Source organism: Lepidochelys olivacea, assembly GCF_965140295.1.
Source record: "Lepidochelys olivacea isolate rLepOli2 genome assembly, chromosome: 8".
NCBI lineage: Eukaryota > Metazoa > Chordata > Testudines > Cheloniidae > Lepidochelys > Lepidochelys olivacea.
This window is the reverse complement of record NC_140418.1, coordinates 66,437,874-66,464,640: the sequence shown is the minus strand read 5'-3', so window position 1 is coordinate 66,464,640 and position 26,767 is coordinate 66,437,874. Positions and strand designations below refer to the sequence as shown.

General features: G+C 40.6%; 2 protein-coding genes across 6 annotated transcripts in view; one reads left to right on the top strand and one right to left on the bottom strand.

Annotated features, from left to right (window-relative positions):
• AKNAD1 (AKNA domain containing 1) overlaps positions 1 to 10,751 on the bottom strand; it is a 30,279-nt gene extending 19,528 nt beyond the window's left edge. The window contains exons 1-7 of the mRNA XM_084636100.1: positions 10,694 to 10,751; positions 6,329 to 7,539; positions 5,518 to 5,577; positions 4,912 to 5,053; positions 4,539 to 4,690; positions 4,374 to 4,433; positions 3,811 to 3,944 (exon numbers count right to left, since the gene is read on the bottom strand). Of these exons, the coding sequence (XP_084492226.1) occupies positions 3,811 to 3,944; positions 4,374 to 4,433; positions 4,539 to 4,690; positions 4,912 to 5,053; positions 5,518 to 5,577; positions 6,329 to 7,486 (1,706 nt within the window). The 5' untranslated portion in view covers positions 7,487 to 7,539; positions 10,694 to 10,751. The remainder of the gene's footprint in view (positions 1 to 3,810; positions 3,945 to 4,373; positions 4,434 to 4,538; positions 4,691 to 4,911; positions 5,054 to 5,517; positions 5,578 to 6,328; positions 7,540 to 10,693) is intronic.
• A 435-nt stretch (positions 10,752 to 11,186) lies between these two features.
• Positions 11,187 to 26,767, top strand: part of GPSM2 (G protein signaling modulator 2) — a 56,156-nt gene continuing 40,575 nt past the window's right edge. For 3 of the 5 annotated variants that reach the window (XM_084638035.1, XM_084638033.1, XM_084638037.1), the window contains exons 1-2: positions 11,187 to 11,327; positions 18,842 to 18,987. The gene's annotated coding sequence lies outside the window, so the exon portion shown is untranslated. Of the gene's footprint in view, positions 11,382 to 18,841; positions 18,988 to 26,767 lie in introns of all 5 variants that reach the window. The other 2 variants (XM_084638034.1, XM_084638036.1) reach the window with 2 other exon arrangements.

Here is a 26,767-nt window from a genome sequence, read left to right as displayed (position 1 = left end):
AAAGGGGCATGACCCTGAAAAGGTTGGGGACCACTGTCATAAACAAACTAAGGAAATACAACCTAGATGGAGCTACTATAAAGTGGGTGCATAACTGGCTGGAAAACCATTCCCAGAGTGTAGTTATCAGTGGTTCATAGAATCATAGAATATCAGGGTTGGAAGGGACCTCGGCAGGTCATCTAGTCCAACCCCCTGCTCAAAGCAGGACCAATCCCCAACTAAATCATCCCAGCCAGGGCTTTGTCAAGCCTGACCTTAAAAACCTCAAAGGAAGGAGATTCCACCACCTCCCTAGGTAACACATTCCAGTGCTTCACCACCCTCCTAGTGAAAAAGTTTTTCCTAATATCCAACCTAAATCTCCCCCACTGCAACTTGAGACCATTACTCCTTGTTCTGTCAGTTGCTACCACTGAGAACAGTCTAGATCCATCCTCTTTGGAACCCCATTTCAGGTAGTTGAAAGCAGCTATCAAATCCCCCCTCATTCTTCTCTTCAGTAGACTAAACAATCCCAGTTCCCTCAGCCTCTCCTCATAAGTCATGTATTCCAGTCCCCTAATCATTTTTGTTGCCCTCTGCTGAACGCTTTCCAATTTTTCCACATCCTTCTTGTAGTGTGGGGCCCAAAACTGGACACAGTACTCCAGACGAGGCCTCACCAATGTCGAATAGAGGGGAACGATCACGTCCCTCGATCTGCTGGCAATGCCCTTACTTATACAGCCCAAAATGCCGTTAGCCTTCTTGGCAACAAAGGCACACTGTTGACTCATATCCAGCTTCTTGTCCACTGTAACCCCAGGTCCTTTTCTGAAGAACTGCTGTCTAGCCATTCGGTCCCTAGTCTGTAGCGGTGCATGGGATTCTTCCGTCCTAAGTGCAGGACTCTGCACTTGTCCTTGTTGAACCTCACCAGATTTCTTTTGACCCAATCCTCTAATTTGTCTAGGTCCCGCTGTATCCTATCCCTACCCTCCAGCGTATCTACCACTCCTCCCAGTTTAGTATCATCTGCAAACTTGCTGAGGGTGCAGTCCACGCCATCCTCCAGATCATTAATGAAGATATTGAACAAAACCATCCCCAGCACCGACCCTTGGGGTACTCCGCTTGATACCGGCTGCCAACTAGACTTGGAGCCATTGATCACTACCCGTTGAGCCCGACAATCTAGCCAGCTTTCTATCCACCATTCAACCAGCCCATACTTCTTTAACTTGTTGGCAAGAATACTGTGGGAGACCATATCAAAAGCTTTGCTGAAGTCAAGGAATAACACGTCCACTGCTTTCCCCTCATCCACAGAGCCAGTTATCTCGTCATAGAAGGCAATTAGATTAGTCAGGCATGACTTGCCCTTGGTGAATCCATGCTGACTGTTCCTGATCACTTTCCTCTCCTCAAAGTGCTTCAGGATTGATTCCTTGAGGACCTGCTCCATGATTTTTCCAAGGACTGAGGTGAGGCTGACTGGCCTGTAGTTCCCAGGAACCTCCTTCTTCCCTTTTTTAAAGATGGGCACTACATTAGCCTTTTTCCAGTCGTCCAGGATCTCCCCCAATCGCCATGAGTTTTCAAAGATAATGGACAATGGCTCTGCAATCACATCCGCCAACTCCCTTAGCTCTCTCGGATGCAGCGCGTCCGGCCGGCCCCATGGACTTGTGCTGGTCCAGCTTTTCTAAATAGTCCCGAACCACTTCTTTCTCCACAGAGGGTTGGTTACCTCCTCCCCATGTTGTGCTGCCCAGTGCAGTAGTCTGGGTGCTGACCTTGTTTGTGAAGACAGAGGCAAAAAAAGCATTGAGCACATTAGCTTTTTCCACATCCTCTCCTACTAGGTTGCCTCCCTCATTCAGTAAGAGGCCCACACTTTCCTTGACTTTCTTCTTGTTGCTAACATACCTGAAGAAACCCTTCTTGTTACTCTTAACATCTCTTGCTAGCTGCAACTCCAAGTGTGATTTGGCCTTCCTGATTTCACTCCTGCAAGCCCGAGCAATATTTTTATACTCATCCCTGGTCATTTGTCCAATCTTCCACTTCTTGTAAGCTTCTTTTTTTGTGTTTAAGATCAGCAAGGATTTCACTTTTAAGCCAAGCTGGTCGCCTGCCATATTTACTATTCTTTCTACACATCGGGATGGTTTGTTCCTGTAACATCAATAAGGATTCTTTAAAATACAGCCAGCTCTCCTGGACTCCTTTCCCCCTCATGTTATTCTCCCAGGGGATCCTGTCCATCAGTTCCCTGAGGGAATCAAAGTCTGCTTTTCTGAAGTCCAGGGTCCATATTCTGCTGCTCTCCTTTCTTCCTTGTGTCAGGATCCTGAACTCGACCGTCTCATGGTCACTGCCTCCCAGGTTCCCATCCACTTTAGCTTCCTCTACTAATTCTTCCTGGTTTGTGAGCAGCAGGTCAAGAAGAGCTCTGCCCCTAGTTGGTTCCTCCAGCACTTGCACCAGGAAATTGTCCCCTACATTTTCCAAAAACTTCCTGGATTGGTTCACAGTCAAGCTGGAAAGGCGTATTGCGTAGGGTCCCACAAGGATCAATTCTGGGTCTGATTCTGTTCAATATCTTCATCAATGATTTAGAAAATGGCATAGAGAGTACACTTATAAAGTTTGTGGAGGATACCAGACTAGGAGGTGTTGCAAGTACTTTAGAGGATAGGATTAAAATTCAAAATGATCTGGACAAACTGGAGAAATGGTCTGAAGCAAATAGGATGAAATTCAATGAGGATAAATGCAAAGTACTCCATTTAGGAAAGAACAATCAGTTGCATACATACAAAATGGGAAATGACTACCCAGGAAGAAGTACTGTGGAAAGGGATCTGGGGGTCATAGTGGATCACAAGCTAAATATGAGTCAAAAGAGTAACACTGTTGCCAAGTAAAGCAAACATCATTCTGGGATGTATTAAAATAAGTGGTGTAAGCAAGACACAAGAAGTAATTCTTATGCTCTACTCCATGCTGATTAGTCCTCAACTAGAGTATTGTGTCCCGTTCTTGGCACCACATTTCAGGAAAGATGTGGACAAACTGGAGAAAGTCCAGAGAAGAGAAACAAAAAATGATTAAAGATCTAGAAAACATAACCCATGAGGGAAGATTGAAAAAATTGGGTTTATTTAGTCTGGAGAAGAGAAAACCAAGAGGGGACATGATAACAGTTTTCAAGTATATAAAAGGTTGTTACAAGGAGGAAGGAGAAAAATTATTCTCCTTAACCGCTAGGGATAGGACAAAAAGCAATGGGCTTACATTGAAGCAAGAGCGGTTTAGGTTGGACATGTAGTCGCCTGTGAGCACAGTGTGACCCTGGGAAAAAGTGGAGAGCACTTTTAGGTCTGTTGTCTGAAGAAGCTTTGCTGTAAGCTACGAAACTGCTTCTTTTGTTCTGAGCTCCTCCTGTGTTTGGAGAAGCAGACTCCTTGCACATTCCTTGTAACTAAACAAGACTGCATCAAAGTTAATACCAGACTCCATCAATTTCTACATCCAACTGGAACATCCTCAGGGCCCCAAAATTTAACTAAGGTCGAAAATGTGCAACAATGAAGTGAGCTGTAGCTCACAAAAGCTTATGCTCAAATAAATTGGTTAGTCTCTAAGGTGCCACAAGTACTCCTTTTCTTTTTGCGAATACAGACTAACACGGCTGCTACTCTGAAACCTGTCAATATTACTTCTGTACCTCTCAGGGATACTGTGAGGATAAATAAATTAATGACTGCCAAATACTCATATACTATGGGAGCATAGACATGCTATTTAGCAGGCAGCTCTGACCTGTCGGGATCAAACTCGCCAACGCTTACGGCTTTGCGATTGTAGTTCTGTAGCAGTAAACCACGATGCTCCTCCTTAGTGGCTAAATATTTCCGTTCCAATGTTTCAAGGTATCCTCTTAGTTCCTTTAATACCTTCACCAATAAAAGAGATTTAAATAATGAATGACTTTGCTATTTAATTGGACAGAACAATTATTAACACTCTGTAGTCCACAGCAGATGTACAAATAGAGGGTTAAATTGTGGGGTCTTGATTCAGGTCTTGCTCAAACAAAACTCATAATAACTTCAATGGCAATTTCCCTGAGTAAGGGCTGCCTTCATAAATAGTTTGGGTTAAGATTTTCAAAGGAGTCATGGAGATTCAGACACATATTGTCAATCTCAAACTTGGCCTTTTTCATGCCTATAACTTAATTCTGGAACGGAGGAAAGGGTTTAATTTGTTATTAAATATATCTTTCTGAAGAACACTGAAAATTTCACTACAATAAATACAGGTCCAATGTCATTTAAAGCACATTTCAATTCCCTGCAATAGATGTGAAAAATATAATTTACCAAACAGCGATCTTGCAAAGGTAAGGCCTCCTGTATTACACATTTAGAAAATTCTTCCACCTTCAATAGAAAATTGGTAGATTTTATTTGGGATTTTAGATTTCATAAAAAGAAACAAGAGCATCAAAATTAAGTAGGTAGTGAAAAAAATCTCTTTCATATTACTTTAGCTTTCAGTTGCTCTGCCTGCTCCTTTAGCATTTGAGACATCTTTTCTCCTTTTGTTGTATTTTCCATCAAGTTATGATTTAAACAGCGTATTTCTGCTTCTGCACTGGCTGACAGTAATGATGAAATCATTCTCCCAGATTGTAATCCTATATAACATAATGAAAATAAAGAATAAAGTACCAACGGGAATTTCTGTATACAGTTTTCCAGATTATTATTCCATTAATCCAGGGGGACTGAACTAGATGACCTCTCAAGGTCCCTTCCAGTCCTATGATTCTATGATTATGGAACAGAATAACAAAGGGCACAATTATGTAAAATAAGGAACCTCTGTTATCTGTATAACCACTGTAATTTCAACTACCTGCAAAAGATGCTTGGGACAAATCAAGCATAGGCTGGATAGGAACAGTAAGGGGATGAAATATAAACTCTTCAGAAGCTGCACCCATACATCTTGAGTGACTGGAAAGGTTTGGATTAGAAGAAGCTGAATGAGGATATATCTGTTAAAAATATACAAAACAATATTTAAAAATAAAACAACAGCTTTATATATAAAATATTCACTTGGAATGCTAAAAGGAAACTATTTTAATACTGTATATCCTTACAGAAGTTGGTTAGAGTTATTTAAATTATACATAAAGAATAAGTTATTTTTCACTTTTTATTAACATATTAAAAAGTGTCAGAATATCCATGTTTATTTCCCATAAAGACACCAAGTTATGAACATGTATGTTTCTAGTTTGCCTATTCTCCCTGTATGTGTTTTAGACATCTAAATGTCTCAAGTTACTTAGCCAAATCTATCTTTAGAGAAGTTCTAAAAATAGGAACAACAATATAAAAGGTTGTTTAGTAGAATATATGCTTCATATCAGACCCTTCGAGAGAAAATATACTGTACTAAGAAAAAGATCTCCTAAACAATTTATCTGATTTTATAATATTCTGGTAGATTTACCTTAGGATCAAACCTCAAATGATCAATACGATTCTGAGCCTCAGCATGTTTTGTCAGCAACTTGCATTAATCCAGAAATAATAAAGAAAAAAGTATTAATGTGTTGTAATAAGTCTTCCTTATATACTAATGCCCTGATCCTACAAAGATTTAAGCATGTGCTTAGCTTTATACATGTGAGTAGTCCCAATGACTGAGTCTAAATATGAAAAGTGACTGTTAAGTGATCTAGTTACAACCAGAATAAAGGAAACCCTAAAATATTGGAACAAATCATTTAACGGAATCAGTCAGGTAGCACAGGTGATCCTCAAAGACGTTATAAATCTTAAAGATCCATTGGCAACATCACTATTGATGTAAATGGGATCTGGGTCAAACACAATATGAAAACAAACCTTTAATGATTTCTTTAAGATATTAAACATTTAAATTAAAATAATTTTGGTGGGATTTAAACATTTTCCTACAGTGTTAGAAACAACATTTTGCAAGTATGTGAGAATTAAAAAATGAAATTGACTATAGCCAATTTCATAATATTTTGAAGGGAAACTTTTAAATTATTAGTAATGAAGGTATCACTCCATAACATTATAAAATATGTCTGTTTATGGAAGTGAAAGCCCAATCCTACAAACCTTTACTCATGTAAGTAATTCTTAATTAAATTAGTAGAACCGCTGACTTCAGTGGAACCACTTTCATATAGGACTACACCTGTTAGGCTTTTCTGGACTCTCTCTTTCACTTCCATTGGCATTAATATTTTATTAAATCCTGAACGGATATCTGAAAAGATCTCATTTACCTCTAGCTGTTGTAAAAGTTCAGGAATTCTCATTTCTTCTTCTTGATTCTTTACTTCAACAGAATCAAAATAATTCATAGTTTCTAAAACATCGTTCACAATTGCTGATTTACCAATCAAATTAGGCGAGAATTTGGTTCTTTTCATTATGGGAGCTGATTTATCACTGCTATTTCTTTTTGGTATTTTGACTTTTGGAGCAACTTTAGAGAAGTCAGGAAGACAATAATTAACTTGGCCTTGGCCATATTTGAGTTCATGAGAGGAACCTGTTCTTTCAAACAAACCTTTTTGATGACTGTGATTTTTTCTTATGTTTTGGAAATTATTTGTATCTTCATTTTCAGCTATCAACTGTGAATTTTCTTGTATGCAGTCTTTCTCATCACCATAAGAAGTAGCTCTGTCATCTATAACAAATTTATTTTCATCTAGCAAATTTTTATCTTTGTAATCATCTTCAGATGTTTCTTCTTGTCTGTTCAAATAATAGTCTTCAAAATACTTTGCCCATTGTTCTGTTAGTAAAGTGGGCTTGGTGCATTCTGAAATCCTAGGTTTAGTGAGGACAGTTTCATCAACACTTTCAGTAAAGGATGTCTCTGGGATAGTCTCACAATCAATTAATTGGCTTGCGTTTGATAACTCTTCTTTGGAAAAATGACGCAAAAGAACATCAGAAATTTTTGAGTTGGTGAAATGTTCCTTCCTATCTGGGCTGCTAAAAGCTCCAACTGATAATTCTGTCTCGAAAGACATGCCACTCACAGGAGCTTCCATTGCCATTTCAATCATTATTCCATTTGTTCTTGTGGCAGGTGTACGGTGGCCGAAGACCTTTCCTTGAGATAGCTGTTGTCTTTCATCATTTATTTCTTCTTTTAAACTTTTGTTAATTTCAGAACAGGTCAAATTTAAGAAATTATCAGAAATGCTTTCTACAGAAGCACAGGCTTTCAAATTCTTTGATTCATTATTGTGGTGATACGTTTTTTCTAGGTCTCCATCATAAGGTAAGTCTTCTTGCTCCTCATCAGTTGCATCCTCAGGACAGTCAAAGTTATCTAATAATATGTTATTCACTTTGTTTTTCAGTCGGTCAGGTTGTCTGCTTTTACTTGTCCTAATCTGTACGTCTTGATTATACTCCATTAACATGTCATTAGTCCTCAGCTTTCATGTAGAGCTTTTACTATTGTATGTATTAAGTTCTGTAATACATGAGAAAACTAGCTCACATTTAAATATATCTAACAATATATTAAATAAAAGCATAAGCATATCTCTTAGATCTGATCCTGCAGTCCTTCTCCACACAAACTTCCACAGTCTTCAGTGGGAGACATGTACATAAAGGGCCTGATTTTCCTCTCGGTTACATTGGTACAAATCAGGATCAACTCTGTTTCAGTCAAGAGTTACCCAAATATCAAATTACTTGGGAAAGGATGTGGCCCACAGTCTATAGTACCAGGTTATGAGCCTTTATTAGTTTGTAAACTGCAGTGTTTACAAACTAAATAAAAATGAATGAAGTTAGTAATGGAGCCAAGAACAGTAAAAGCACCTATATTTTATGCACAACAAGGGCCAAGATCAGCATAACATGAAGCTGGATTTTTCTACACACATGGTTAGAGTCTGTCCCCACTAAAGCAGTAAAGGCATCTTACCCAGCCAACTACCCATATAGCAGCATTGGGAGAAGAAACAGCAATCTTCACATGATGAAATTGCATCTTGCTGGTCATTGTAGACAGCACAACTCAGAGCAGTTTAAGTGCAATGCGGTTTGCTATTGGTTACCTTAAGAAACATAGCTTTCCTAATGAGCTGGAATTCAAAAATTCCTTTAATTGCACGCTGAACACTTCATATGAGAATTTATGTGGTTGCTTTCACTTTTACAGGTATTATTTTATAGGTATTATTTCAGTGCTGACAGTGTGTTGTACAAACAGGTACAGAGATATTGAGTAATAAAAACTTCAGGTGCTGGAAAGGAAGAGAGGAAGTTAGGAGCCATCCCCCACCTTTATAGCCTCACATAAGTGTTCTAAATGTGTGAGGCTTATAATTCTCAATCACTTATTCTGAAAGGATTCTGGGCACATGCTGACTCCTCTATTGACTTCTCAAATCATAAAATGACTCTCTCTTCCCTGTCTCAGTGGGACTGGCACAGGAGGAGGTAACTCATCAAGTAATCCTCCCCTCTTCCTCTAGCAGCTTGGCCCCTCCAATTCTAAGGCCAAGCCTGACTATGGGTGGAACTTTAAAGGTACTCAGTGTTGGCATACTTTTACTCCAAAGGTAAAATTTCCAAGACCTTGGACTATAAACTCTTTGGGCCAAGGACCATCTTTTCATTATATGTGCGTATGGAGCCCAGCACAATGGGGACCTAATCTTAATAAGAGCCCCTAGCCATTACTGCTATCATGATACTTTACTAGGAAAGCACTCTTCCACATGCCTCTATAAATAGCAGAATAATGTATACACCAGAATAATACAATGCAAAACATATGTGTCTTCGGCTCCCTTCACACCAAGAACTGTTACTGCTGCTTTAAGGAAGGTTTCCAAAGATATTTTGAACCTTTGGGGGCACATATATCATCTATCTGCTAGAAACAAGACAAACATGGGGATTTAAACAGATAACTTTTCTTTAGACAAAATGAAATTTACTGTGCAATACAATTTCATTTCTCATCCTTCACCTCACAGAGCATAACGCGTTTCTCACACATCTGTACTCACGGATGATTCCAACAAAGCCTCTTTCTTTTTATCCATTCCTGTTCTCTTGTACTTTGCCACATAAAGTACTGTAGATTCTTTCAGTACACTACCCAGCAATCTTCTTAGCCTCACAAAGTGAGGAACGGTATTGTATAACTAATTCTCACACCTTATTTGAAAGCAACAGAAACTTCAGCAGAAACAGAAGCAAACTTACTTCAGTCATTAAAAATGTTGACTTGAACAGAATTGCTGCAATAAGTGGACAAAATCTGAAAAAGCTACAGTATAAATACTCCCTAATACCAATTGTAAATGAATGGTTACATTTCCTAGACCACTGCTAGAGTTATAGTAGATGCTCTGGAAATTTATACCTAAGGTAGGTATTAAATTTTCCAGTTCTAAATGCTTTAGTCTACACATGTGACATAGCTCTCTGTTTCACAGTGGGTGCATTTGGTTACATCGGTTGTAACCCTATCTCTAAGGCAGCCAGGTGAGTACAAGTGCAGTTTCTCAATAAGTGTAACCATATACCTTGCTATTTAATATTATTGTTCCATTCAGTTATGGTTCAGTGGTTTCAAAAAGGTTTCCTGCAACACAGCAAACAAACATTTTCCAGTTCTTGGTGGGGACAGCAATTTAGATATATTATTTCTATTTGTTTTGTAGATGTTATTTACTTTATTTTATATATTAAAATATATAAAGTGTTTTTAATTTATATTATCTCATTCTTAGGCCCCAGCCTATGGTGACCCAAGACCAGGAACAAATGTTTGTGGGGGTGGCTAGATTAGCATTTATAATAATTTTAATTAAGAGAAAAAAATAATTTGGATAACAGCAGGACCAAAACTCTAGCCCAGGCAGGTCTATGGAGGTTTGGTTCTGAGCCCGTGGAGTCAGCAGAAAACGGAAAGATTATAAATGTCATAGGGCTAGTCTACAGTGGGAATTTACATCAGCATAGCTAGTCTCTCAGGGGTGTGAAAAATCTACACCTATCAGATGTAGCTATGCCAATCTACCCCCCTGGTGTAGAAGACCCTAGGTTGATATACAAATTCTTCCTTCGACCTACCCACCTGCTCTCAGCCCTGGTCTATACTACAAATTTATGTCGGTATAACATCACTCAGGAGTGTGACAAATCCACACCCTTGAGAGACACAATTACACCAACCTAACTCCTGGTGTATACAGTGCTATGTCAACAGGAGGGCTTCTCTCTTTGACATAGCTACCGTGTCTCAGGGTGGTGGAGTACCTTTGCCAACAGGAGTAGCTCTCCCCATCTGCATAGGTAGCATGAGCATCTTCAATGATGCAGCTGTGCCACTGCGGTAGACAACTCTCACGAAAGCTTATGCTCAAATAAATTTATTAGTCTCTAAGGTGCCACAAATACTCCTTTTCTTTTTGAGAATACAGGCGAACAGGGCTGCTACTCTGAAACCTGTCAGAGAGGTGGAGTAACTGCAGCAACAGAACCCCTCCTATTGGCCTAGGTAGCAGCTACACTGAAGGCTACAGCAGTGCAGCAAACCTCCCTCCCTAGAGGGAGAGACATGGGGCCTAAACGATCCCACCCCCCGGCAAGCTCCTCACCTCACCCATGGCTAGAGCGTGGAGCAGGACTTCCCCCCAAATCCACTCAGGAACGGGCTCTTCCCCTCAACCCTTCCTCCCCCACGGAGGGAGGCTCCCCACTCCAACCCCTCCCACTGGCCTCCTGGCTCCCACACCCATCCCTGGCTGCCCCACACGAGACATCTTCCCCTCCCCACCGCACACTGACCCTAATCCCCACGTGACCTCCCATCCTAGAACAGGATCACACCGCCCCACTCAAACCCCGGGCTCCCATTGGTCAGCGTGAATGACGCAGGGCTCCGCGGGGCGTAAGAATAAGAACTGTGAGGGAACCCTCAGCGCACGCGCAGAATGTGCCAGTGGCGGAGGTGGGGAGAGCCGTTGGGTTTCTCAGCCACAGGGGGAGGGAGACGATATTTGTGTAAGAGCTGCAGCAGCAGGGCACCGGCTATTGGCGGGTTCGAAGTGTGGAGTGCGCGGGGGGCGGGGCAGCGTTTGTTGGCAGCGTCGGGCTTTCCCCTCCCTTCTCGCGTTGCGGCGGTCGCTCTAGGGCTGGCCCATCAGCGAGGGGGGCGGGGGGTGAGGCGGGAGCGAGGCCAGCGACCGGACCAGAAGGAGGCCGGCGGCTGCAGGCGGCCCCGGTGCTGAGGTGAAGTCCGGCAGACGGGAGAGTGGGGCCGCCCTCGGTAGAGCGGCCGTATGGGTGAGGGAGGGGGCAGGCCGGGAGCGTTGCTGGGGCAAGGCGGTGGTCTCGCGTAGAGGGTAGGAGTATATCGACTGAGGAGGCAGCAATATTGGGGGCGCCAGAGGCGCGGTGGGTGACTGAGGGGAACTCGCTGAAGGCGAGGGCAGCTGTGGGGTTGGCTGGAGGGGGGCGATGACCCGTGGGGGGGGATGAATTACTGAGGGTGGAGGGAGATGCTGACCTGAGGAGGTCGATCGGGGAAGGTGATGAGTTGTTTCTTGAGGGCGATGTATGCAAAGACATGCATGTGATGCTCTTGGGGCAGGATGCCCCCCAGTATTCTGACGTTCGTACCGGGGGTTGCGCGCATGGCGGCTGCTGTTCCCCTGTGGGTTTTCTCTAAGCCCAGCGACCTGAAGATGGTCCATGCCTCGCTGAGAGAAGCGTGCTGGGCTCTTGCTCCCAAAGAAATAATAACTGCAGTTAACTTCGCTGCACCAACCTTGCTGTTTTGCATCAGTCCTTTCCCAATCGCAACGTGAAATCAAACCCTGCTCTAGTGGTTGATGAAGAGTCCTCTGCAGTGCAAAGAGATAAAATGTCAAGGCAAAGCAATTTGTTTGGTGCTTTAAAATGATGATTGTGCTTACTAGCACTGCAGTGTTACTTGTTTGAATAATCTAACCCATGAAATGTCTTGTTTGTTGACTGTGTCTGGTTTACAATTAATGTGAAAAAATGATAGTGTTTAATTCCCAAATCCAAAGGATAGTGCAGTTGTTTTAAAGTGCTTTCAGTGTTTTGTGCAGTTGTTTAATATTATATTCTGCCTTACAGAACTATAGCTGCAATCAATTTCTTATAGTCTAGACCGCAAAACAAATGCAGCAAGGGATTATGGTAGTTTCATTGCTTGGGAGGGAAAATAGTCATTTGCTGTCACCAAACCAGCCCTTTAAAAAAAAAAAAATTGTTGAGGGATTAACTTCTTGATTTCTCCATTATGAGACAATAACACGATGACATCACATTAAGTATCTTGAGTCCTTACTCTTACTGGTTGTTTGAATGACAAATAGACATTAGGTCAAGGGAGAAATGAAACAACCAAGATTGTTGTTAAATATATCCTAAAACTAAAGAGAAGTGAACTATATGGACTTTGCTCCTTATGTAGTTTTTAAATTTGTTTCATAAATACATTTGAATAAATAGAAATGGAAACTTATGCTAGTTCAGGTTGTAGCAAATGTCTCTGACCTAGTCCCTCGCCCCTTAAAAAGGAGATACAGGTACTTTGGTATCCTTGCTTTTTGTTTACTCTTCTTTACCTCTTTGGCAATATAGAGCCAAACTTAGACTCCCACCTTCAAGTTGCAGTCCTCCTACTCCTAGAAGTTTCCGGCTCCTGACTGTTTGTTAGCTTTTAGCCCTCAAAGATACATAGATCAGGTATCTTGGGGTTGCCATGGAGAGCCAGGCAACCATTTCAGAGTTCTGATGGACCTGCCAACTCTTACATCACAAAAAGACTTTTAAAGGGACACTATAAGATTACCCTAATTTAAAAAGTTGGTAAGGAAACATGTTGCGCATGCTCTGGCCTTCTCATGTCTCCATGGATCCTTAGGCTTTTCCCCTTATGTGTCTCCATGGTAGTCCTTTCCTGAACACCTCACTGGGAGAGGACACCACTACCTATAGGCTCCAGAAACACCTTTTGTATTTCTTAAAGAGAAGGCTTTCACTCTCTCCAGAGGTGTTGCATGATACACCCACACAACTGTATTCTTAAAAACAAGATCTATTAAATATAGAGAATCAGATACAAATAAGTTCATAAAATCATAGAACTGGATGGGACCTCGAGAGGTCATCTAATCCAGTCCCCTGCACTCAAGGCAGGACTAAGTATTATCTAGACCATCCCTGACAGGTGTTTGTCCAACCTGCTCTTAAAAATCCCCAATGATGGAGATTCCACAACCTCCCTAGGCAACTTATTCCAGTGCTTAACCACTCTGACAGTTAGGAAGTTTTTCCTAATGTCTGACCTAAACCGCCCTTGCTGCAATTTAAGCCCATTGCTTCTTGTCCTATCCTCAGAGGTTAAGAAGAACAATAACAGTGGTGAAGAAGAATGAAATATGTTAGGTAAAAACTTTTTGCAAATGCCCAAACAGGCTTCTCTCTTCTTTGTTACAGAGAAGAAAAGACTCTACATTCCTAAAAAGCAGGTCTCATCTCATGCACTCCTCCCCACTACAGTCAGTGACAGCTTCTTGCTGCTGTGTCCAGAATGATCTCTAGTGTCAGTCTTGAACCCACTCATTATTTCCTGTTGATCCAGTACAGCACACCCCATTTTCTTAACTAGTTTTTTTCCAGATATGTATACACACCGTAGAAGTTGGGAGAGCAGCTGCATTCCCAACCCTTCAGGAAATGGCCTACTGGGGAGAAGAGAGCCTCTTCAGATGATTACTACTTGCCTTTAAAATGCTTCACTACTGAACTCTAGTACAGCTTTCCACAGATCCTTGTGTCTGGCTGCATCCAGTTTATCCAGTTCTTTGTTTCTTAAACATTTTGTTTCAGTTTCCTTTGCCATGAAATATAAATTATGGACAGACTCTAGGCCCTCTATCACAATATTTTTCCCTTTTAGTCAATTTTACTTTGTGCACTTGACAGCAGTTGTGGTTCAGTCAGTTTCACTCTTTCCTCTATATAATTTTGTAGGCCCTGATCCTAAAATCTCACACGTATTTATCTTTAAGTACCTGAATAGCATCAGTGTTTTTAATTGGACTACTTGTATTCTTAAAGTTAAGTATGTGTAAATATTTGCAAGACTGGTACCTTTGTCATTTTTTTTTCTTTGCTAGAAAGATGATTGTAAACATAAAAATTCCTGACACAACTTCTAAAGAAAAATAAAATTCAAGATATATTTTTAAAAGTTCAAGTTCAGTGTCACTGTTAAGGGACACTATCTTTCAGAAAGAAATATGATTTTTAAATTGACATTTACCTATTATTCTTATGAGTAACACACAGGATTCCTATAAATGAAAGATTAGAGACAGTATTTCTGAGGTGTTTTTTCCTGTTTTTGTCTGTGCATTTGACACTACTTCTATATTTGTGTGTACTGTTTTCTCTGTATAGTCATTCTATTTATGAAAGACCTATATAAACAGGAAGAAAATATTTTAAAAAGATAAACAAAGTCCCACAAAAACTTGGGAACAGGCATAATATCTGAAAAAAAATTTTTTAACGGATTAGCTTGATGGTGTCCTTCCCTTACAAACTAGTGTTTTCTTTTTTATTTTTTTCCCCCAATTTTTCCTTTTAGTTGATAAACTTGTAAGTAATAGTAGTGGCAGAATATAGTTTTATTTCCTTGTTTTTGTTCTAAATTAGTACCCTTTAAGTTTCTGGGTTCTAAGGGTCCAGATTTCCAGCATATAAAATCTGAATACTGACAATATTTTGCTTAATAAAGGCTGTGTTTCTGCTCAACTGAAGTATCCTACTCTTGCTTAAGCTGATCAAGCTTTGAAAACTTATTTTGGCATATCTGGGTGAGAACTGGCTACAATTCCCCTTCTGTTGCTTCTGTTTGGGCCAAAATCTAGTCTTGCTTTATCACTAGTGCCGGGGGAAGAAAATACCAGTGCCTACTTATTAAGTAACATTTTACAGTTATTCAGTATGATGTGAAGGTTCCTGAGATATACTTCACTTGATCACCTTCAGCTCTAATGATGTTCTCAAAACAACTTTGGAGTACTTCTGAGGAGTTTGGTAGCCTATCAAGTGACTTGGTGTGTGTGTGTGTGAATTGGAACTAATGGATCTGTCCCTCTATCACCTTGGAAAGATTGAGACAAACTTGGTCTCCCAACTTAATCTCCTACAACACTTATCTACATTTCTCTTCATACAGCTGCAAAAACATTCCTCTATCACCTTTGTGTTATAGCTGCATGAGCAATGGCATATTACCTTAACTATTGGTTTATGATTTTTGATAGGAAGCTGTTTAACACTTCTAGCAGCTCAGCCTAGGCTACTGTTAACAACACTTTGTGATTGTGTCCTAACACTTAACTCTGATCATGTTTGGAGATTATGGTTCTTTCTCACAGGTTGGGTGGTACCCTTAAAAGTAGATGTAGACGTACAATAAAGTTTATGTGCATGGCCTATGAACCTTCATCCGGTATTATGTTCTTAATAAAGAACCTACTTATAGCCATGTACATTTTCAAAAAGTTTCTCAAAATCCTTTTTGGCTGTCTCCTATTTATTGCATTCCACTCCTCAGTACCTACAGTGTGTTATGCTGCTTTTTTGTTTTGTTCTAATGCTCCAGAGTTTCTCCATCTTACCCTGCAAGCAAGGGTTTATTGTAGGAGAGGACAGATGATCCTATTGTGACCAAGCAGTATTTGTACAGTGATAAATACTAGAATGAATCTGATATATCAGATGGAAGGGGGAATGGAGGCAGAATGCAGGCCATACTATCACTTTGCTCTACAAGGAGGCCATGAGGGAAAGTAATTAGGTACTCTGTGGACAGATGTGCATCTGCTTCCCCAACATCATTGGAGTACACAGTTATTGAAAGCAAAGTATAATTCAACTGTATAATAAACTGTTTCATACATATCTCAAATATTTATTATTTATTATTTGCATAATCATAGGAGCCCCAGTCATGGACCAAGACCCTGTTGTATTATTATGTGCTGTACAAATGCAGAACAAAAAGACAATCCCTGCCCAAAAGAGCTTAGAATCTAAGTATAAGAAAAGAAACAACAGAGGGATACCGACAGGCTGAGGAGGGAGTACACAAGGAAACAGTCAGACTTTTTCCCCACACTCTATGTGGCAAGGCAGTTTAAATAAATGTTTTTTCCCTTTAAGTAAATTAGCACTAACTATTCTTGTGGAAAGCAAACAATTCCCGAATGTTTTCACTTACTTCAGTACATGTTCATCCTGTCCTTGCTAGTTCACCCTGTTCAACTGACCGTCTCATTGATGGATCTATCATCCATGAACTTGTGTAGTTCTTTTTTGAACCCTGTTACAGTCTTGATCTTCACAACGCCTCTGGCAAGGAGTTCCACAGGTTGACTGTGTGTTGTGTGAAGAAATACTTCCTTTTGTTTGTTTTAAACCTGCTGCCTATTAATTTCATTTGGCGACCCCTAGTACTTGTGTTATGAGAAGGAGTAAATAATTTCTTTATTTACTTTCTCCACACCTGTCATGATTTTATAGACCTCTATCATAGCCCCCTTAGTCATCTCTTTTCCAAGCTGAAAAGTCCCAGTCTTATTAATCTCTTCTCATATGAAAGCTGTTCCATACCTCTAATCATTTTTGTTGCCCTTTTCTGAACCTTTTCCAATTCCAATATATCTGTTTTTGAAATGGAGCAAGCACATCTGCATGCAGTATTCAAGATGTGGTCGTACCATGGATTTTTACAGAGGCAATACATTTTCTGTCTTATTATCTGTCCCTTTCTTAATGATTCCCAACATTCTATTAGCTTTTTTGACTGCCGCAGCACATTGAGTGGATGTTTTCAGAGAACTATCCACAATGATTCCAAGATCTTTCTTGAGTTGTAACAGCTAATTTGGACCCCATAATTTTATATGTATAGTTGGGATTATGTTTTCCCATGTGCATTAGTTTGCATTTATCAATGTATTTGTGGTTACTACTTGTCCTCTTGGCTATGCCCAGTTCTCTGCACTAACTTGATCACAGGATGATAAAGAGCTACAAAAGTAGTTAGCTGTCTCTGAGCTAAACATTGATTCTGCTGTAATACTGTATGTAAAGAGCAGTTCTGCTCTGAAAAGTTACTCTGTAGTAAAGGCATTGTGAGGTTTAGCGTTGATCCTCACAATGACTTCTATATTAAATATGCTTAATTAACAAGTAATAAGATGGCTCTTAGAACTACCAGTTGTGTATATTCAGCCTTGGATCTGAGAGTTTGATTGGGTTCCTTCCATGTGGATTATTGTTGTTGTTGTTAAAGGTTATACAGGCTAAATTGTGTCTTCAGTGAGTGTAGTTCTACGTTTTCAAGTCACTGTGTGGCCTGTAAATCTTGCCACATGCCTTAACTAAGCATTTTTAGTTAAATATCTAACATTAGAGAATACTGCAGCTAAGATTCAATCCATCTCATTGCAGTAAATGTCAATGGGAGTTGAATCAAGGTTATAATGAGGTTACCATACTTAATATCATATGTAAACTTGGCAAAATTTAAAGTTCCATTCCAAATGTATGTTAAATGACACTTGTATTGCACCATTCTCTTCAAGGTCCCTGAACTCTTCCTGTCCCCAACCTTGTTTTGCAGTACTAGCTGAATACTACTTTACTCCAGAAGCGATCCCATTGTTCATAATCTTTTCACATTGCAATGGAACTACCTTGTGAAATAGGGTATTACTCAATGTGAGTGAAGTCAGATTCTGGCTCTAAATTTGGAGTATTAAATGAACTGAAAGGTCCCCCCCCTTCCTCTCAGTTCTCCACCGTGACACTAACTGTCTCCACAATTTTGGTATATATGCATACTTTATTTTTCCTACTTGGGTGTTGGTTTTAGACATCTTACAGAAGTGAAAAGAAAGCAGTCCTTTTAAGAGCACTGGTGAGTTTCTTTCTGACAAGGTGGTTTCTGAGTCGGGAATTGCTTGTTTGTGAGGTGGATAAAATAACTTGATCTCGTTGTGTAGATAGGAGTGAATCAGTATATTAATTAATGTTGAGAGTAGGTCATGTATGACTAATACTAAGAATAATACTTGGCACTTGCATTAGCATTCTCTGTCATCAAAGTGCTGTACAAACATGAATCCTTAACAGGTGAGGGAGGGAGAAAAGGAAGCATTATCCAAATTTGGTAAAATGGGTATACAGAGGTTAAATGATTTGGTGTACAGCCAGGATTACAGTTTGGTAGTTCTTGGTTTCCAGTGCTTGTCTAGAAGACTGAGGACCACTTTTCCTCTTGTGGGATAGGGGAAGCTATAAAAGGAATGGTTTTGGCTCCCATATCTTGAATGAAATGGAACCTATACTGCAGCATCAGAGGGACACTCTGTATCTTTGATGGTGTGTTTTAAGCTATTTGTAATAGCCTTTGAATACCTATTCAAGAATAAAATCTTTCTTAATGGAGTGTGATGTCATATCCATGAATTATGACAATCCACTAATTAGTGGAAGGAGCCGACTTCCTTCAGCTCCCCACTGCTCAGCCATTGGGGATGGTGCAAGAGATCTTGTAAATGTAAGAGGAAAAGGGAAGGCAGCTATGGGAGTGAGTTGATTGAGACTCAAATTAATGTATTATTAAAAATTGTTTATGTATTCATTATTTTTCTGTCAAAAATGATATTTAAAAATATATTCTTTTAAAGGGGAGCTTATCTGTGGTGCAGCTACTACCTTTTCCCTTCTGTTGGGAATCTCCACTGTTCTGTGGGCTGTCAGAGAAGACACTACTAACTAAATAAAAGCACTTCAAAGGTCTGAAGAGTCCTGGATGCTGATAGGCTGTGAGGAGGTAAGAACTCAGAACTGTAATGCATCTTTATAGTGAGCTTTGCAAACTGGTTTTGGCTATTAATTTTGGTGTCTGCAGGTTCAGAAAAAACTAACCAGGATGAGGTGTAGAAATAGCTAATAACAATGTGCTTGCCTAGCCTTATTCTGTCAAGATGCTTTGTTTCTATTCCCAGAAGGAAAAGTTGTTCAGGGATTCTTACACATCAGTGGTCCTTTCCAAAAAATTTTTTCAGACCTATAATCATACACTGATGGAAATTCTATCCTTGTAAAGTGGCTGGTTGATGGAAACCCCTGTTTTGTTCAAGGAATAGGTAGTCAAAGTTAACATATTCAGAGTGTTTGAGAATCTTAGTGTGTCAGTCTTAGCTGAGACGTAGGTCTTTTCTTTCTTTTTTTGATTGTCTGCAGTGTTCCATAAAGTACACATTACTTACTTTAAAAATGTGTCCATCTAAAGCTGTGAGTGATTGTGTTTTAAAAAAAAAAAATGCTGGGGGAAAAAGCATGCAAGTTAAGATCCGTGTACAAAACATTTACACTAGCAATAGTCTACATGTAGGTTGGGCTGATGGTCCAGTGATAGCACAGTGCACCATTGGGCTGGGGCTTCTCTTCCATGTTCACAGTGGCTAGAAGATCTGTGCAACCTGCTTTCTCACACCTTGTGAAGGGGGAGTGCCTTGTGCAGTTGTCTAGTAAACCTCTGTCCCCTGCCCTTTCCTTCAAGCAAATCTGAAAATAATTTATTAGACTCTGGAGAGATCTGCTTCCTACCTGTTTGCTGGAAGAATAGTTATCACAAAATGAGTTTCTTCACAGTTAGCCTGTTTTTTCTCAAGATATCTTTCACCCTGGAGACATTTCATAGAATCATAAAATATCAGGGTTGGAAGGGACCTCGGCAGGTCATCTAGTCCAACCCCCTGCTCAAAGCAGGACCAATCCCCAACTAAATCATCCCAGCCAGGGCTTTGTCAAGCCTGACCTTAAAAACCTCAAAGGAAGGAGATTCCACCACCTCCCTAGGTAACACATTCCAGTGCTTCACCACCCTCCTAGTGAAAAAGTTTTTCCTAGTATCCAACCTAAATCTCCCCCACTGCAACTTGAGACCATTACTCCTTGTTCTGTCATCTGCTACCACTGAGAACAGTCTAGATTCATCCTCTTTGGAACCCCATTTCAGGTAGCTGAAAGCAGCTATCAAATCCCCCCTCATTCTTCTCTTCTTCAGACTAAACGATCCCAGTTCCCTCAGCCTCTCCTCATAAGTCATGTGTTCCAGTCCCCTTATCATTTTTGTTGCCCTCTGATGGACTCTTTCCAATTTTTCCACATCCTTCTTGTAGTGTGGGGCCCAAAACTGGACACAGTACTCCAGATGAGGCCTCACCAATGTCAAATAGAGGGGAACGATCACGTCCCTCGATCTGCTGGCAATGCCCTTACTTATACAGCCCAAAATGCTATTGGCCTTCTTGGCAACAAGGGCACACTATTGACTCATACCCAGCTTCTTGTCCACTGTCACCCCTAGGTCCTTTTCTGAAGAACTGCTGCCTAGCCATTCGGTCCCTAGTCTGTAGCGGTGCATGGGATTCTTCTGTCCTAAGTGCAGGACTCTGCACTTGTCCTTGTTGAACCTCATCAGATTTCTTTTGGCCCAATCCTCTAATTTGTCTAGGTCCCTCTGTATCCTATCCCTACCCTCCAGCGTATCTACCTCTCCTCCCTGTTTAGTGTCATCTGCAAACTTGCTGAGGGTGCAATCCACACCATCCTCCAGATCATTTATGAAGATATTGAACAAAACCGGCTCGAGAACCAACCCTTGGGGCACTCCACTTGATACCGGCTGCCAACTAGAAATGGAGCTATTGATCACTACCCATTGAGCCCGACAATCTAGCCAACTTTCTATCCACCTTATAGTCCATTCATCCAGTAAATACTTTAACTTGCTGGCAAGAATACTGTGGGAGACCGTGTCAAAAGCTTTGCTAAAGTCAAGGAACAACATGTCCCTTTAAAAAAGGGAAGAAGGAGGATCCTGGGAACTACAGGCCAGTCAGCCTCACTTCAGTCCCTGGAAAAATCATGGAGCATGTCCTCAAAGAATCAATCCTGAAGCACTTACATGAGAGGAAAGTGATCAGGAACAGTCAGCATGGATTCACCAAGGGAAGGTCATGCCTGACTAATCTAATCGCCTTCTATGATGAGATTACTGGTTCTGTGGATGAAGGGAAAGCAGTGGATGTATTGTTTCTTGACTTTAGCAAAGCTTTTGACACGGTCTCTCACAGTATTCTTGTCAGCAAGTTAAGGAAGTATGGGCTGGATGAATGCACTACAAGGTGGATAGAAAGCTGGCTAGATTGTCGGGCTCAATGGGTAGTGATCAATGGCTCCATATCTAGTTGGCAGCCCGTATCAAGTGGAGTACCCCAAGGGTCGGTCCTGGGGCCAGTTTTGTTCAATATCTTCATAAATGATCTGGAGGATGGTGTGGATTGCACTCTCAGCAAATTTGCGGATGATACTAAACTGGGAGGAGTGGTAGATACGCTGGAGGGGAGGGATAGAATACAGAAAGACCTAGACAAATTGGAGGATTGGGCCAAAAGAAATCTGATGAGGTTCAACAAGGACAAGTGCAGAGTCCTGCACTTAGGACGGAAGAACCCAATGCACAGCTACAGACTAGGGACCGAATGGCTAGGCAGCAGTTCTGCGGAAAAGGACCTAGGGGTGACAGTGGACGAGAAGCTGGATATGAGTCAGCAGTGTGCCCTTGTTGCCAAGAAGGGCAATGGCATTTTGGGATGTATAAGTAGGGGCATAGCGAGCAGATCGAGGGACGTGATCGTTCCCCTCTATTCGACATTGGTGAGGCCTCATCTGGAGTACTGTGTCCAGTTTTGGGCCCCACACTTCAAGAAGGATGTGGATAAATTGGAGCGAGTCCAGCGAAGGGCAACAAAAATGATTAGGGGACTGGAACACATGAGTTATGAGGAGAGGCTGAGGGAGCTGGGATTGTTTAGCCTGCAGAAGAGAAGAATGAGGGGGGATTTGATAGCTGCTTTCAACTACCTGAAAGGGGGTTCCAAAGAGGATGGCTCTAGACTGTTCTCAATGGTAGCAGATGACAGAACGAGGAGTAATGGTCTCAAGTTGCAGTGGGGGAGGTTTCGATTGGATATTAGGAAAAACTTTTTCACTAAGAGGGTGGTGAAACACTGGAATGCGTTACCTAGGGAGGTGGTAGAATCTCCTTCCTTTGAGGTTTTTAAGGTCAGGCTTGACAAAGCCCTGGCTGGGATGATTTAACTGGGAATTGGTCCTGCTTCGAGCAGGGGGTTGGACTAGATGACCTTTTGGGGTCCCTTCCAACCCTGATATTCTATGATTCTATGTCCACTGCTTTCCCCTCATCCACAGAGCCAGCTATCTCATCATAGAAGGCAATTAGATTAGTCAGGCATGACTTGCCCTTGGTGAATCCATGCTGACAGTTCCTGATCACTTTCCTCTCCTCAAAGTGCTTCAGAATTGATTCCTTGAGGACCTGCTCCATGTGGAATTAAGCCAAGAGATAGGGAAGATGATTATTATAAACAACAAACCAAAAAGAATCATTAGACTTCAAATCTACACTGTCCCAATTTAAATCCCAAAAGGATCAGATCATTAGTAAAAGTACCTCTCTTATTCTCTCTCAACCTACCAGCTGAGGAGAGCAAACCTGGAACTCTTAAACTGGTGCAGAGAAATTTATAAGAAATGAAAATTCCAGGAGAAATCATATTTCCTTTCTTAGTGTGGTGTTTTCTTTTACCCGGAATCCATAAAGCAGTGCAGAATTGTATCTACCTCACCCACCTTCTCTCTGTCAAAGCTAATATCTTTTATTAGACCAGCTTCTGTTGATGAAAGAAATGAGTTTTTGAGTTCAACGGAGAATTTCAAAAGCTTGTCCATTTCACCAACAGAAGTTGATCTAATAAAAGATATTCTCACCCACTTTCTCTCTCTCATTCTGGGACCGACACAGCTGCAACACCATCATAAATAACTGAGTCATGTGTAACCACCATGTGCCATTTTATGTTAATGGTTCAGAAAATCTGTGTTTTCCCAACACATTATTAACAGCTGTTTGAGTCCCAGTCATGGAATATCAGAAATGAAGAATGAATAGTGGATACTATTTTTCCGTTAGTTATTATACAAATATTTATATTACACTCAATGTGATGATGCTTCAAATGTACTGCACTATGCCTTTGGTTTAGTGAGCCCATTGTCTGCTTCATGTATTGGGATATGATTTATTAATTCAGGTGAACTTATTAAAAATACTTTGAAATTGAATTAAAAGCCAAAATCAAGCTTCTTCTAGTTCTGCTCTTTGTTATTCACACCATGGCCCATATTATGTGGAATTTTGTGTGTGCACAGGTCTGAAAATCTGGGCCTATGCTAACATCTAGATTGAAGAAAGAAACCTGTCAGTATATTTTATTACTCTATTTGGTATGGTTTTATCTAACTTTAAATTCGACAGTGCTTGCCAAAGATCCGTTTTTAGATTATCTGCTTCAAGCCTGCCCTTTCTCTTTTCTCTCCATTGTTACAACCCAAATATTCCATTTCTAGAGGAAAAATTTCTGTACTTAATTTTTTTTGCTTTGAAGAAAACGGTCTTGATTTAAGTGATCATTACACTGAAATATTTTAAACAAACATTTCCATCATTCCATCATCTTATGACTGTTGGTCTTCCATATTCTGCTAATAAATTAATTTCATAATAATCATATCTGCTGAATCATTCCACTAAAAATTGTGTGGAAATTGTTCTTCTGTATAGTTAGAATAAATGCAATTGATCCCAATTAGCTAGTATCTCCTTTTAAAATAAGCATTTTTGGTTTTCTTTTGATGTATATTTTAGGTAAGTACCTCTATTACTGCATACTGTCTACACCAGCCATATCAATCTGTTGTTCTATCCAAAGAATATCTCAGACCTGAAGAGATCTGTTAGAATCCACAGTTTACTGAAAATTTCACGGAGATGTCTACTTTAGTCATATAAGTTTGTACTGTCTCCTAGCCTGGGCAACTAAATCTTTGTGGTAGAAGATGCTGTATAGCATCAGAAACTCGAGTCTGGAAGATCTTGACAACCAGGTCAGTTTATAACTTAGCAGGCTTTTGGGAAAGAGCTGCATTTATTGTTATACGGTTCTCAGAGAATGTAGTATGTACTACTGGTTAAAGTGGAGGATTGGTAGTCAGAAGACTTGGATCTTCTTTCTTGCTTTTCCTTGGACTTGCCTTATAACCTCACCCAAATCAGTTGGAGTCTGATTTTTTTCAGAGTTGCTAATACACACAAGTCATTTGAAGTAAATGGAAGCTGGAGGTGTTCAGTGCCTCTGAAAATGAAGCCCTAAACCTAATTTTTCTCCTCATTATCCGTAGGGCAATACTTATACCTACCTCGCACCAAGCAAGCCCCAAGCTTCTATGCCCAATACTTAAATTTCAGTATAGTGCTGAGGAGGCAGAGGTGATCCTCCAGGAGAGTTCCCATCCTCCAGTGACAAGTTCAATTGAAGTAACTTCTTGTTTCAATTGACTGCCCAGGTAGAAGTTAAAGATCTTGTGGTCCTTAGGGAATAACTGGCATCAGATCAGCATTCTCTCTCAATAAGAAAGTTTGGTAAGACATTGTTCTTTTTGTTGTGGAGCACATACTGGCTGCTACACTTAATTATAGAACATAAGAACCACCATACTGGGTCAGACCAAAGGTCCATCAAGCCCAGTATCCTGTCCTCTGACAGTGACCAATGGCAAAAGGAATGAACAGACAGGTTATTATCAAGTGATCCATGCCCTGTTACCCAATCCCAGCTTCTGGCAAACAGAGGCTAGGGACACCATCACTGCCCATCCTGGCTAATAGCCATTCCTATCTTCCATGAATCTTTCTAGCTCCCTTTTGAACCCTATTATAGTATTGGCCTTCACAACACCCTTTGGCAAGGAGTTCCAGAGGTTGACAATGTGTTGCGTGAAAAAATACTTGTTTGTTTTTGAACCTGCTACCTATTAATTTCATTTGGTGGCCCCTTGTTCTTGTATTATGAGAAGGAGTAAATAACACTTCCTTATTTACTTTCTCTATACCGCTTATGATTTTATAGACCTCTATCATATCCCCCCTTAGTCGCCTCTTTTCCAAGCTGAAAACTCCCAGTCTTATTAATCTCTCCTCATACGGAAGCCGTTCCATACCCGTAATCATTTTTGTTGCCCTTTTCTGAACCTTTTCCAATTCCAATATATCTTTTTTGAGATGGGGCGACCACATCTGCATGCAGTATTCAAGGTGTGGGAATACCATGGATTTATATAAAGGCAATATGTTATTTTCTGTCTTATCTATCCTTTTTTTGATGATTCCCAACATTCTGTTCGCTTTTTGGACTGCCACTGCACATTGAATCTCTAAATCATCCTAGAAAATCTAAACCCATATGAGCATCTAAGGGTATATTTACACTGCACACCAAGCCTGGGCTCTGACTCAAGGTTTGAACCCAAGCCCCCCTTCCATGCACACACAAATCGGTCTAACTTGGGTCAGCAAGCACTCAAGGCCCAGGTCCTAGTACCCTGCCACGGGCGGTGCAGGTCAGAGCCCAAGTCCTGCTGACACTCTGGTCCAAGCCCTGTTATTTTGCAGTGTGGACGCAGGTCAAGCCACAAACCCGAGTCAGAAGGTTTGCGTAGTGCAGTGTAGATGTGAGACCTGGGTCCAGTAATTGTAAACCAACGTTTATAATGCAGTACAAGCATGGGCTTGGAAACAGAGTCCACAACCCCGGGTCCTGCAGACCTGGGCTTCATGTGCAGTGCAAACATATCCTTTGGGTTTCTTTTGTTTTTCCTTTATACATTTAGACTGCATTATGAACACAAAATTGTGTTTATTGGAATATGTGATCATTGATGTATGTTCAAAAATGCACTGATTTCTAGTTTACTTCTGCCTCTCTTTCAAAGCTTCAGTACACAAAATGCTATGATTCAGACATAAATGTAAAAATTAGATAATTTACAGTTGTGGGAAATCACAGGAACTATAAATTGGCCCCTTATGCATTGCTTGTAACTTTGTTAATCACTTTAATTTTTATGCCATTATACAAAAGCGTAGTGTGCATATACTGTGTAGGTTGAGAGGGTTCAGTTACCACTTCCGTGGAAGCTATAACTCCCTCATTCCTGTGCATTCAAAATCTTTAATCATATTGTTGCATTAGTAGGGCAGAGCTTTTTTGGCACTTGTAATATGTAGGTCGTAACTTAAGTCCTTCCCAATCCATGAAGACTGCAATTGAATCTTGAAATGTGTGTGTGTCACACCCATGTATTATTAAAAAAAATTCACACCCACTTATTGAGAGTGAGGCAGTTGTAACCAGTTGCATGGAAGGGTGAAAGAACTGTTTTACTAGAAGAGGGTTGATACTTTGGTTATGGGGTGCTGGCCAGAGAGGAAGTCTTGGCAGGCCTGGGTAGGGGAAAAAGCACTGTTGGAGGCAAATGGGAGCATTATGTTGGAATTGCAGGGTATAGAAGTGGTTGATGCTGGAAGCAGAAATGAGAAAAAATTTGGAGTAGAGCGAAGGGAGGATGCTATGTGGAAAATGTGGGTCCAAGACTAAATCTATGAATTAAATAAAGGTAGATTG